The sequence below is a fragment of the Piliocolobus tephrosceles genome, chromosome 10 (assembly GCF_002776525.5).
Source record: "Piliocolobus tephrosceles isolate RC106 chromosome 10, ASM277652v3, whole genome shotgun sequence".
Lineage (NCBI taxonomy): Eukaryota > Metazoa > Chordata > Mammalia > Primates > Cercopithecidae > Piliocolobus > Piliocolobus tephrosceles.
The window spans coordinates 85503091-85515298 of record NC_045443.1 but is presented as its reverse complement, the minus strand read 5'-3'; the positions used below and the strand labels follow the sequence as shown (position 1 = coordinate 85515298).

Below are 12208 nucleotides of genomic sequence, written 5' to 3'. Positions count from 1 at the left end.
GTAATACATATTCGGAGTTGCTTTGCCTTTAGGATGTTACACTGGAAAGTTTTAACTGTTGCATATTATATCATTATTATTACGGGATTTGGTTTATAGAAGCACAATAAAAAACCAGTATAATGATATAAATTATAGACATGTATATTTTCCTTTAGACTTAGTAAAAAAAAATCATGAGCTTGAAAATTTTATTCAAGTAAACCATGTTATATTTTAAATTAGATTGGATATTTTTCAGGGAGTATATGGTTTAGAAGATGCTGTCGTTGAAATAAAGAATTGTAAAAACCAAATTAAAATCAGAGACCGAGAGATCGAAATATTGACAAAGGAAATCAATAAACTTGAATTGAAGATCAATGATTTCCTTGATGAAAATGAGGCACTTAGAGAGCGTGTGGGTAAGCCATCTTTTAAGTTACATAGTTTGCTCAGCCTGATTTACAAGTCTTTTTTTAAATTTAATTTTGTTTATTATTATTTATTAAGTAGTTTAATGCTTCTTATCAAATACTTTTTTTTTTTTTTTTTTTTTTTTTTGAGATGGAGTCTCACTCTGTTGCCCAGGCTGGAATGCAGTGGCCAGATCTCAGCTCACTGCAAGCTCCACCTTCTGGGTTTACGCCATTCTCCTGCCTCAGCCTCCCCAGTAGCTGGGACTACACGCGCCCGCCACCTTGCCCGGCTAGTTTTTTGTATTTTTTACTAGAGACGGGGTTTCACCGTGTTAGCCAGGATGGTCTCGATCTCCTGACCTTGTGATCCGCCAGTCTCGGCCTCCCAAAGTGCTGGGATTACAGGCTTGAGCCACTGTGCCTGGCCTCAAATACTTTTATAAAATGTATAATACAAATAAAAGTGGAGCTAACCTGATTGAAGTGGAATCAGATTTTATGGTATTGGAGTGGTGGGTGGGCAGGGCTGGAACATTGCCTTACTCAGTCTAGCATCTCCTCAGTAATAGCTGCTTCTTTAAAAAAATGAAAGTTTATTAATACCACATATGAGAGGTTAACCTTTTTTATTTTTTTTCCAACAAAAGTAGGGTATGTATTACCCACATTTGTTTGCAAAATGCTCCTGTTACAGATGACATGTTTAAACCTCTCGCTGTGTGTTGTGATTCTCCTGCCTCTGCCTCCTGAGTAGCTGGGATTACAGGTGTGCACCAGCACACCTGGCTAATTTTTGTATTTTTAGTAGAGATGGGATTTCACCATGTTGACTAGGCTGGTCTCCATCTCCTGACCTTCAGTGATCCACCACCTGGGCCTCCCAAAGTGCTGGGATTATAGGCGTGCTGGCCTGTTAAAATCTTGTAAAGATTTTTAAGTACTTGACTGTTATAATTTGGACTGTTTACATTTTACTTTGGTTGAGTATTTTAAGGAGTAATTAGTAATATAGCTTGAAAGTTTGTTTATTTTAATAAATAGCTTATTAATAAATAGTTAATATTACTAATTTAAGTGTTATGATAGTGCAGACTAAGTTGCTGCTTTAAAATGAAAATAAATATCTAAATAAGGATTTCATTATTGCTAAATTTCATTTAATGATTTCTTAGTTAAAAATGATCATTTGTAAAAACTGTTATCTAAAGAAAAGATAAATAGACAAATAAGTATTTTATATGGATATATATGTGTGAAAAGTATCTAACTTGGATCCATAGTTGTGCTAGGACCCCAAGTTAGACTTCTGATCCACTTGGACTATCAGATCACAGCCAAGAATCTGGAAGTTCCTAAAGATGACTTCTGGCCAGTCTAGGTAGCTGTCATAGACATCATATTTTCTGTGTTTAAAAAGCTCCAAATCTTTGTTTATAATTTACATTAGGTTTTTGTTAGGATTTCCATTAATAATTGTGATAAAATTTTAACTCGGGTTACTGTTTAAATATCTGGAAAATTCTTTCACAGAAAGTTACCTCATTCTTCAGTGATATTGGCTAAGTGAATTACAACCAGTTGCCTGATGGTATATGACATTTTTGCAGTTTATTTGAATGCTTTTAAGTTTTTAATTGTATTGCTTTCTATTCTAGGCCTTGAACCAAAGACAATGATTGATTTAACTGAATTTAGAAATAGCAAACACTTCAAACAGCAGCAGTACAGAGCTGAAAACCAGATTCTTTTGAAAGAGGCAAGTGTGGTAGTCAGTTGATTATTTTCTTGGTTGAACTATAGAGAAATACTAATAATTTATACTTTGCAGATTGAAAGTCTAGAGGAAGAACGACTTGATCTGAAAAAAAAAATTCGTCAAATGGCTCAAGAAAGAGGAAAAAGAAGTGCAACTTCAGGTATACTCAGTTATTCTAAACCTTTAAAAAGAATTATTGGTAAGTGAGTTGTCTGGATATGAAATTATTTATGTGTTAGCTATTTTTGCTGTTCTATTGTGGGTCTGTTACAAATTTAATAAATGACAATAACAGCCTGAAGGAGATAAGTGAGTGTCAGTGGGTTCAGTCCTGAATCTGAAATAGGCAAAAACGAACAAAACAAAGTAACAAAAATTAAGCAAACATACAAAACCAACCTTAGAATTATGGAATATTTGAAAATTTTATGGTATAATATTTTAATTTCTAGACAGCACCAATATGTTGTGATTAATAATAATAAAACTTAGTAGTTTTTATATTAATATGTTACTCAACATTTTGCCTTTCCTTAAGGACTATGCATTGAAAAGCTTTTCTTGTAAATTATTATTATTATTATTATTATTATTATTATTTGAGATGGAGTCTGTCTTGTTCTGTTGCCCAGGCTGGAGTGCAGTGGTGCGATCTTGGCGCATTGCACCCTCTGCCTCCCAGGTTCTAGCAATTCTTGTGCTTCAGCCTCCTGAGTAGTTGAGACTATAGGTGTGAGCCACCACGCCTGGCTTATTTTTGTATTTTTAGTAGAGATAGGGTTTCACCATGTTGGCCAGGCTGGTCTCCAACTCCTGATCTCAAGTGATCCATCCACTTTGGCTTCCTAAAGTACTGGAATTACAGGCGTGAGCCACCATTAACTTATTATTAAATAATTTTTATTTAATTATTTAAATAAAATAATTCTTAAATTATTTTTTACTTAAATTATTCTTTACTAAGTGAAAGCAATGTTTTATTGAATATAAATTAGCATTTTTTTTGGTTTATTTTACTTGAGCTAAAGAGAACAGTTAGTTAAGTTTTATAATAGCCATTGCAGTGCTTTTTTGTAAGAAAACCACACAGAAGGAATATCTTTTTCACTTGCCCCAAGTCCCCAAGCACATATATGAATAATAGCAGAGTGGTTCTTTTTAGCATTATGATTTCTATAATATATCCAAAACTTTCTCAATAAATGAAACTTCATAATTTATTAGTACAATAATCAGTTTACTTATTACTCATCATTTATATTTACTTTGTATGTCTTTTAACTGGTGCTTATTGAGTAACGGTTTAATATAGAATAGGCAAAGAATGGTAGAGAAGATGAAATTCAAATTAGGTTCTCACATTATTAATAGTTCATTGAAAGTGAGCTAGATCAGAAGGTTGTATTGGCTATGTAGAATTTTCGGAGGAGTTTGGAAACAATTATTCTACCTTTGGCTTAAAACTTGATTGTAGGTTTTAAGAATTAAAATGTTGGAATAGTAGAACGGTTATTTTAATGTTTTTAGTTTGTTAATTCTCTTATGTATAGGATTAACCACTGAGGACCTGAACCTAACTGAAAACGTTTCTCAAGGAGACAGAATAAGTGAAAGAAAATTGGATTTATTGAGCCTCAAAAATATGAGTGAAGCACAATCAAAGGTAATAGTAAAGTATTGCAAAGAGAGTAAGGGAAAATATTTTTACTGTGCTTTCATTTCTTCACCCTTTATCTCATTCTTGAACATCTAATCTTATTATTGTTGATAAATAAGTAGAGGGAAATATTTGCTTATTTAAATAACCTGTGAGTCAAAGATTGATTAATGAGACATTATTTACTCTGAATACAGATTAGGAGTTCAGATAAAGTAGAGCTGCTGCATAGGAGATCATCATTCAATACCCCACAGTCAGATCAGAATGAGCCAGAAGAGAATATGACCATAGGATCATTATCAAGAATGTTATCTGAAATTCACCGTAGTGTAGAAAGTGGAATGCATCCTTTTGTCCCTTTAACTAGACTTTCTTCATCCATGCAAATAAAAGATAATTCAACTCCAGAAACTATTACAATAAGAGAGATTTTTAAAGCACCATGTCTGCAGTCTTCAAGAAATCTAGAATCGTTAGTCAGCACCTTTAGTAGGGAAAACCATGAAGAAATAAATGACGTATGCCATTTTTCTGATGACTGTATGAAGAAAGAGTCAAGAAGCCATCAAGCACTAGAGAAGACTAGTTTTGTACAAAAAAGCAATTCATCTTTTCACAGCTTATCAACAGCTTCAGTCATAATGCAGAAGTTATCACTTAGGCGAAAATCTGCAATATTTTGTCAACAAATTCATGAAAATAGAACTGACATGGATAAATCACAAGTAGCAACATTAGAAGAAGAACAGGTTCATACCCAAATAAAGTACGCTGATAACAATTTGAAAGAAGATGTAATAAAAAGTGAAGTACCCTTACAGACAGAGATATTGAAAAATAAGCTTGAAGTTAATCTTCCAGACCCTGTGTTTATTACTGCACAGTCAAAATTATCTCAGATACATCCTCTTGAAAATCTTATAGAACAGCTACGGAGCGAACTAGTATTTCTTAGATCTCAGGTGAGCTTTTCTCCAAATTATATTTTTATGGTTGCTCTTTTATGACATCTCTAACAAAGTTCTGTAACAATTACAGTTAGAATATGTTTGTTTGCATTTTAACATGAGTTATACACATTTTACTTTTTAAAATCTAAAATGCAGTACATTGATATGAACTCATTGACTTGTCTAATTTATTAAATTTTTCTTTAGAATGAAATCATAGCACAGGAATTATTGATCAAAGAAGCACAGAGTAGAAATGCAGAAATAGAACTTGAACGTCATAGAAGCCAGGCAGAACAGGTAGTGTAAAGGCAGAACATTAAAAGAGATGATTGTGGTACTAAAGACAAAAACCATTATATCTTTTTGCCTTTTATCATGGATGTTGGGAGAGGGAGAAAGTGGAAGGAAGATCACCACCTGTTTTACTGTTTACATTTTAGTTTATTTTTATGATTGCTGCTATGTCTTCATAGCTCATTTTTTTTTTGTTTTGTTATACTTAATTGATCAAACTTTTAACTTGAAAACTATAGACTATTGTGATATTTTGTTGAAAAAAATCAATTTTGTTGTTTCTGCTTTTTTTCAGAATGAATTTCTTTCAAGAGAACTAATTGAAAAAGAAAGAGATTTAGAAAGAAGTAGGACAGTGATAGCCAAATTTCAGAATAAATGTAAGTTACAATTATCTTTTACTTTTCTGTTCTTATTTTTCCTAGACTTAAAATCATGGGCCTAAAAGGAACATTAACACATTCTCTGTTTTCTAATCTGTTTTCCTCCTAATTACCTCTGTACTGTATATACTTCAGTCTGTGTCACTCATCCAGTTGGTTTGCCTTGCTATTTTCATTGTCAGAGAATGTTACTAATACGAATTTTTTGTGAGAATGTATAACTCGTTTTTCTTGTGTGTTCTTTAATCTAAATGAAGTTAGAACACCAAATTTAAAGTTCTTTAATATAAAGTATAGTTTAAGTTAAGGCAAAAGTATTCCTGTGATTTATTTCTTCCAGTGATGAGATATGTGTGTATATGCATATGATATAAATAGGTCTGTCATTTAACTCAACTATTCACGTAGGATTTATAGTTGAATTTTCTTGTTTGTTTATTTACATTTGCATTTTTCCATTGCTTGCTTTGGTATATGTGAAATATTTGTCATCTGTATAGAATAGTGTAAATTGTGAAAAAGATCTGATCATCCAATGAGAAAACTGTATAATTACAGTAAAAGAATTAGTTGAAGAAAATAAGCAACTTGAAGAAGGTATGAAAGAAATATTGCAAGCAATTAAGGAAATGCAGAAAGATCCTGATGTTAATGGAGGAGAAACATCTCTAATTATCCCTAGCCTTGAAAGACTAGTTAATGTAAGTTATTTTTTCATGTTAATCTTTTTCCTCTATCACTTTAGAAAGATTTTCTGCTGTGTACAGATCTCCATAGTTTCTGATAAGATATTTTCAGTCATTTGAATCATTGTTTCCCTGTATGTAAAATGTAGTTTTTCTTGAGCTGCTTTCAATACTTTTCTTCTACCAACTGGATATTTGTTATTAATCTGTCTTCAAGTTCACTGACGTTTTCCTTTTCATCTCTGTTCTTTTGGTTCAGGGGTCAACTTGAGACCTTGAAGAGTTATTTTTACACAGAATTTGGAGCTCGTTTTTGCTGACTCTTTTCTTACTGGGATTTTTCTTTCACTTTTCCCATGGTTTTGGGTTCTATCCTGTGGTTTTCTAGATGAGAAAGATGATAGGTCACTGCAATTGCACCCTGCGCTATGACTAAATCTTTAAAAATGGCAAAGTCAATCTTTGCTGGTTCTGTCTTCCATATTTGACAGCTGCGCTATCTCCGCTCACTGCAAGCTCCGCCTCCCGGGTTCACACCATTCTCCTGCCTCAGCCTCCCGAGTGGCTGGGACTACAGGCGGCTGCCACCACGCCCAGCTAATTTGTTTTTGCTTTTTTTTTTAGTAGAGACGGGGTTTCACCATGTCAGCCAGGATGGTTTCGATCTCCTGACCTCGTGATCCACCCGCCTCGGCCTCCCAAAGTGCTGGGATTACAGACGTGAGCTACCGCGCCCGGCCCCCCTCCCTCCCCACCTTTTTTTTCCCTAAAATCTCCTTGCTTTTGTTCATTTTCTAGAAACTTTAGGTAGTTGTTTTTTTTTGTTGTTGTTGTTTTTGTTTTTGTTTTTGTTTTTTTAAATTCGGTTTTTGTTTATGGGAGTGTAGGTCTCTTAGGAACTTATGCTATAAGAAGTATTATGAAATGGCTTTATTCTAAATGTTTAAAAACTTACTCATTGTTACAGGAAAGATTTAGCCATCAATAATATTCTATTTATATTTACCATATAGAGACTTGAGAAATTCTCAATGGATTTACCGTTTACAGATACATGATAGAGTATCTGTTATATAAACTTGAATATACACACAATAATATACACATTAACACATTGTTAATATTTAACTGTATGTCATTTATGTTATCTGAACATATTTAGCATACATTATTATTTCCAAAATATGTGCTTGATTTCAGTAGGAAAAAAATTATTATTTACTGAATTGCTTTTAAAAAAAAAATGATTAATCAGTAGTTGGATACTTTTTATAACAACACTGTGATTGTTAGCAGAGAAGAATGATACTGGTATGTTAAAAATTTCCTGAGGCAAGAAAATAGTTTGATTCCCATTATATCTTTCTCATTCTGACTTTCTCATTCTGATTGGTGATTTTGTTTTGCCTCTGCCATTTTGAATGTCTAAAATGATTCTTTATGCTTTTTTTATGTGAACATCTTTTGTCTGTGATGATGCCCACTACTGATACTGTGTCCCCGATCAAACTTAATTTTCCAAGGGCAGCTCTACTTAGGGACCAAATGAAAACAGAGTGAATGGCCCAAGAAATCCTAACTTCTATTTATGCTGACAATCTCTGGGCCTTCCTGGAGCCACTGTTTCCATAGACTTCATTTACTTTTATCCTGGATTGTCATTGTTTTTTCAGATTCATAGGCCCTGTCTGAAATTCACAAATCACCTAACAATCCTTCTCTAAGAAATCTCAGAATTCATGACAATTTAGACCAGATAATTCTGGATTATGCACTTTAATTCACTTTTTGTTACTACAAGGTATTTTTCAGTGCCCCCAACAGCTATGTAACTCATTCTCATTTTACCAAAGTCCATGTAGACAAGGCACTATTCCTCAATGAGACAACTAACTAGATCACCTTGTTATCAGTCAGAGTACCTTCCTCTACCTACTTTTATCTTCATGATATCCTCTTTGAATTAGTATAAGTTATTACTCTGCATGACCTGCTCTAATCTCCTTCAGGGGAAGGTGTTTATAAATCTACTACCTAGAGTTAAACCCCGGATCACCTTCCTGAGTAGGAGATTGCATTTGGTTCTATTCATTTTACCTTATTTGTCTTCTACCTTCATTTTTTAAGACTTACTTTGCCTTTAACAGTTTTTTCCATACAGTTCGTCTAAAGTCCAAATATATTTATATGTATATATTATGTAGATGTGAGCATTGTGTGTATATACTTATGTATGCCACTGTTGGAGATTTTGGGCCGGTGATGCCACTCTGATAATATTTTAATATTTGACATATTTTTGCTTACTCATTATTCTTAGATAATGCCATATTATGATACCTTGCCTTTATTTTTATTTATGCTTCAATTGTGTGGAGAGGAAGCACTGAAAAATTCACTTAATTGAATGTTGTATTGATCAATTTTTCAATATTGTATTGTATTCCATTCCTTTGTGCATGCTTTGAATACAGATGCTATATAATTTCAGAGAAAAATACTTCATTTTGACTGTACAAAAACCCTGTATAATGAGCAGAGCTAACATTATTTTCCCCTTTTTAGAGATAAGAAAACTAAGATATAGAGAATTTAAGTCACTTTCCCAGCTAGTGACTGATTAAAATTTGAACCCTGGTCATCTTATTCCTTTCTGGTTGTTTTTCTAGTCTACCAGTCTGTTAAGATTAGCTAGATGTTTTTTAATTGTTTTAATGAAGTAATTACTATGTTTGGTAATGTAAATGAAAGTTTTATAGATCCATAAATAAGAATTTGAATTGGCATACTTTATTATCATGCTTGGCAATGAAAATAGGAAAATGCTTAAATGTCCATTTTATTTAAAGACAGACTTTTTTTTACCATGATTTCACTGTTTTTCTCCGTATTTCTAATGTATAATATAAATTTACTAGGCTATAGAATCAAAGAATGCAGAAGGAATCTTTGATGCCAGTCTGCATTTGAAAGCCCAAGTTGATCAGCTTACCGGAAGAAATGAAGAATTAAGACAGGAGCTCAGGGAATCTCGGAAAGAGGCTATAAATTATTCACAGCAGTTGGCAAAGGCTAATTTAAAGGTGAGAATTTTATTAAATAGAAGAAAATGCTGAACATAAGAATGGAGATTTAATAGGAAACTTTTACTTTTTTTAAAAGAATCCTTTATGAAAAAATGCCCGTTGAATTCTTTTGATATTAAGAAAGTGGATTTCTCTTATAAAATTAAGTGGAAAATATGTGCCTTATAATATTAAAAAGAATACAAAAATTCTAAATCTTATACCTGGGCATTTCTAAGCAGAAACTAAGTATAGTTTAAGTAAAATTCCTGGCAGGGCATTCACATATCTGTTATCTGTCTTTCTTTGGGTGTAAGAGATGTTATTCTCATTGCTGGATTTTTTTTTTCCAGATAGATCATCTTGAAAAAGAAACTAGTCTTTTACGACAATCAGAAGGATCAAATGTTGTTTTTAAAGGAATTGACTTACCTGATGGGATAGCACCATCTAGTGCCAGTATCATTAATTCTCAGAATGAATATTTAATACATTTGTTACAGGTATTAAAAATTTTGTTATAGGTATTGAAAATTTTACATGTGAATAACAAAAATCATTGGTAGTATGTTTGTATTTTTACTTTTATTTTACTTTATTTTAATTTTTCCATCACCAAAGCATGCAGATAGTACTTTTCTTAATATTTAGTCTTCATGTATTCCTTTGAGTTCTCAAAACAGTAACAGTGAAATATATTTTGTATGGATTTTGATGTTAGATGGAATATTATACATAAAAGCAATTTGTACCATTCATTCCATTCATCTGCAAGAGCAGCATGTTTTCACATCTTATTCACATGCCTGTCGTTCATGTGAAATACATGATTCACAAGCAGAACAACAAGCAGCTACTATAAAGCAGTGTTATATAAATGAGCACTTTTATTTATTGCTGGGTGGAAAACATAAGAATAAAGTCTGTCAAAGCTTTTTAGTGTCATGATAGAATTGTTCCCCTTTTTGTATTCACAAGTAAAAACTTTTTTTTTTTTTTTTTTTTTTTTTGAGCAGTCTCACTCTGTCACCAAGGCTGGAGTGCAGTTGTGCTACCTTGGCTCACTGCAACCTCCACCTCCTGAGTTTAAGTGATTCACATGCCTCAGCCTCCTGAGTAGCTGGGACTACAGGCGTGCATCCCTGGCTAATTTTTGTATTTTTTTTAGTAGAGATGGTGTGTCGTCATGTTGACCAGGCTGGTCTCAAACTCCTGGTCTCAAGTGATTCGCCTACCTTGGCCTCCCAAAGTGCTAGGATTACAGACGTGAGCCATGCACCCGGCCACAAGTAAAAACTTCTAAACCAAATTATTATTTACCTTTGTCTTCTCTTTACCCAATAAAGTGTTAGTTAATCTACCTCTAAAGAGGAAAGGGTACTCTACTATACTACTTGCCCTGGGTTTCTCAGTTTTGCTGTCTATATAATGGTTGTTATGAATGTCCTAATGACAGATCTTTTTCATTATTTGAAGTTTGACTATCTGTAACATCACACACATTATAAATATAATTACAAATATATGTTCAGAATCAATGAAAATATGTTTTTGATTATAAATGCCACTATTGCTCTCTGTTGGGTGATCCATTTGTGAGTATACTTGAGTTATAATTCTTAAGTACTCATTTTTATTTTGGAAATTACAGTAATTCATCTTTTTCTCAATATTGGGATTTTTATGTTATCTAAGTCAGGTAAGGACAGCTTTAACTACTTACTAGAATATTGCTTTATACTATATGTTAAGTTATTATTTTTAAATGTATAATTTTAGCATTATTATTTCTCTTATTTACCTGAGGTATAGGGACACTACCAGCAAATAGTGGTAGTATGGCATTGTATTTTTTGAGATAAAATTCATGTTTTTTCATCTTTATGTAAGAAATGTATCAGAAGTTTGTAGTAGATTAGAGAGTACCAACTGGGAGTCTGAAAACCTGTTCAAAGTGGCAAAACAGGTGCTTGGACTCTCAATCCTAAGGCTGTATAGAGCTATAAGCGTGGTAAGACCTTTGGAGTCAGACAGACCCGACCTCAAACGTTGGATCCGTATATATGGAAAGCACCAGACAACAAGCCTAGTGTATGTATTTGGTAAAAATGATTGCCAAGTGCAGTGTTAATGAGTTTTTGGATATTGAGTATGTTATTTAATTTTCAATTTCATCTTTAAAATGAAATAATTGGAAAGGATAATTTGAGTGAAGATATGAAACTATACGTTCACAAGAGGGTATGTGGCCAAGTGACTAGAGGTGAGTTTGTAACTATTCTGTCTAATAAAACATTGTGATCTGGTTATTTGTGTGCTAACTGTAACTATCACATATGGTAAAAATAACTTTGCCTGTTGTATAGTACTGTTATTTTTATGCCTTAAATGTTCAAAATGTTATAGAAAAATGATCTGTGTTGCTTACAGATTTGGTGACTTTTAACTTTTCTATAATGTTGTCAGAATATGAATTTATACTTTCAAATTCAACATTCTATTTTTTTGCATTCTTATTTCTAAACCACTTTTTAGGAACTAGAAAATAAAGAAAAAAAGTTAAAGAATTTAGAAGATTCTCTTGAAGATTATAACAGAAAATTTGCTGTAATTCGTCATCAACAAAGTTTGTTGTATAAAGAATACCTAAGGTATAGGTATTAGCAAAACTTTATAAATACAACTGCAGTATATTCTTGTTAATTGTGAAAGTAACATAAGAATAATTGATGTTTTGTTCTTCCCTTCTTCTTCCTCCTTTGCAATTGTATTTTTTTACTCTAGTAACTACTATTAAGAACTTGTTTATGGAGACAGTGTAGTTTAATGATTACATTAAGCCTGGGATTATCCTGCCTGAGTTTGAATCATTTAGCATTTGCTTTTTGTAAGAGCTTGAGCAAGTCATCTTACCTATCTGTGTCTCAGTTTCCTTATCTGTAAGTTTCTTTGTAAGTAATACCATTTTCATAGGATTATTGTAAAATGTAAGTGAGTTATTAGATGAAAATGC

General features: G+C 32.6%; 1 protein-coding gene across 4 annotated transcripts in view; it reads left to right on the top strand.

Moving 5' to 3' along the window:
* The window catches only part of CEP290 (centrosomal protein 290), a 94290-nt gene that overhangs the window by 22016 nt on the left and 60066 nt on the right, over positions 1-12208 (top strand). For all 4 annotated transcript variants that reach the window (XR_002733495.1, XM_023221070.2, XM_023221201.2 and 1 more), the window contains exons 15-23: positions 242-404; positions 2054-2154; positions 2227-2314; positions 3705-3817; positions 5357-5441; positions 6003-6145; positions 9049-9213; positions 9549-9698; positions 11731-11846. Coding sequence is in view for 3 of the 4 variants with exons in the window: in XM_023221070.2 (XP_023076838.1) it covers positions 242-404; positions 2054-2154; positions 2227-2314; positions 3705-3817; positions 5357-5441; positions 6003-6145; positions 9049-9213; positions 9549-9698; positions 11731-11846 (1124 nt within the window). In the remaining variant the exon portion in view is untranslated. The remainder of the gene's footprint in view (positions 1-241; positions 405-2053; positions 2155-2226; positions 2315-3704; positions 3818-5356; positions 5442-6002; positions 6146-9048; positions 9214-9548; positions 9699-11730; positions 11847-12208) is intronic.